The 1,718-nt window shown below is 41.3% G+C and overlaps 1 protein-coding gene across 1 annotated transcript; it reads left to right on the top strand.

Moving 5' to 3' along the window:
* The first annotated feature begins 246 nt into the window (after positions 1-246).
* LOC101566092 (olfactory receptor 52R1-like) lies at positions 247-1,191 on the top strand. Its single transcript, XM_004641979.1, has one exon. The coding sequence runs from the start codon at positions 247-249 to the stop codon at positions 1,189-1,191; it is 945 nt and encodes a 314-aa protein (XP_004642036.1).
* The last annotated feature ends 527 nt before the right edge of the window (positions 1,192-1,718 follow it).

Raw genomic sequence — 1,718 nt, 5'->3', positions numbered from 1 at the left:
AGTGAAAATAGTCTACCTCATTTTGAATCCTGTAAATGTGAAATTTTAAACTTAGTAGCACATTTTCCTGTGGTAAATTTATATTATTTAAAAATAATTGGCTTCATCGGGTTTAAGATTAACTCAAAAAGCTTTATAAATCATAAATTCAAAAGTCTTATAAATAAAAATGTCAATAATTGTTTTCATTCTCACCTGCAGAGAACAGTTTGTGTTGGAAACAAAGAACATAACATTCCTACATGTATGTTCACATCAAGGAATAGCTCTTCTCATCCTATGTCCTTCATCCTGCTAGGAATCCCAGGTCTGGAGAACTCCCAGTTTTGGATTGCCTTTCTGTTCTGTGTCATGTATGTTGTGGCTGTTGTTGGAAATATCATAATCCTACATATAATCCGAATTGAAACCACCCTTCATGAACCCATGTACCTCTTTCTAGCCATGCTGGCCATATCTGACCTAGTTCTGTCCTCCTCTACCCAGCCTAAAATGCTGGCCATCCTCTGGTCTCATGCTCATGAGATTGAGTATCATGCCTGCCTCACTCAGGTGTTCTTCATCCATGCCTTTGCTTGCATGGAGTCTGGGGTGCTCATGGCTATGGCCTTGGACCGCTATGTGGCCATCTGCTTCCCGCTGCGGCATTCCAGCATTCTGACCACATCGGTGGTGATCAAACTTGGGACACTCGTGATGGTGAGAGGGCTGTTGTTGGTGAGCCCCTTCTGCATCATGATCTCCAGGATGCCCTTCTGCCCCAGTAGGGTCATTCCGCAGTCCTACTGTGAGCACATGGCCGTGCTGAAGTTGCTGTGTGCTGATACCAGGGTCAACCGTGCCTATGGGCTCTTTGTGGCCTTCTCTGTTGGTGGATTTGATATTTTTGTCATCAGTGTATCCTATGTGATGATTCTGAGAGCTGTGCTGCAGCTGCCCTCAGGTGAAGCTCGCTTCAAGGCTTTTGGCACATGTGCTTCTCACATCTGCGTTATCCTGGCCCTGTATATCCCAGCCCTTTTTGCCTTGCTCACCCATCGTTTTGGCCGTCATGTGCCCCAGTTGGTGCACATCATGTTTGCTAATGTCTACCTACTGGTGCCCCCCATGCTCAACCCCATCATCTATGGAGTTAGAACCAAGCAGATCAGGGACAGAGTTATGCGAGGGTGTTGTGGAAAAGACACCTGAGCCAAGGATCCTGCTGCCATTGTCTCTCCAAAGGCTACATTACTCTGGAAACATATGAAGAAATATTTACATCCCATTGCCTATAATCTACCACAGCTAGCAGAGAGGCCAACAACTGTGTACAAGAAAGAAGAAATATTTTCAAAATATTCCAAGCTATTGCAGATCTGTGATGGCCCATACAGACTTTGTTAACCTATGTTTTGTGTTGCAAGACAACTGAGAGTTTTTCATATAAAATAAACAAATATTTTAAAAGAATATTTTTCCATATATTAAGGTGAAAACATTATTTTTGTGCAATTGCTGAAACTATAAGTTGGCACACTATGAAAAATGAGTTTAAAATTTTCTTCCAACAGATAAGGGATATCTGATGCTCTCTACATAGAAATAGAATTGTTGAAATAAGTACATGTATAATAGGCATGCTTAAAACCATACAAAATAATTTAAATATTATACTCATTGAAGAAATTGTAGTTGAATGTCATGTTACATTAAAGTATTGCATTGAGACCCAGTCC

The sequence above is a fragment of the Octodon degus genome, unplaced genomic scaffold (assembly GCF_000260255.1).
Source record: "Octodon degus isolate 3935 unplaced genomic scaffold, OctDeg1.0 scaffold00146, whole genome shotgun sequence".
Lineage (NCBI taxonomy): Eukaryota > Metazoa > Chordata > Mammalia > Rodentia > Octodontidae > Octodon > Octodon degus.
This window is presented reverse-complemented; position numbering and strand designations above follow the sequence as displayed.

What these genes read in the sequence shown, in the direction of transcription:
- LOC101566092 (XM_004641979.1), top strand. Translation starts at nt 247, where the DNA reads ATGTTCACATCAAGGAATAGCTCTTCTCATCCTATGTCCTTCATCCTG.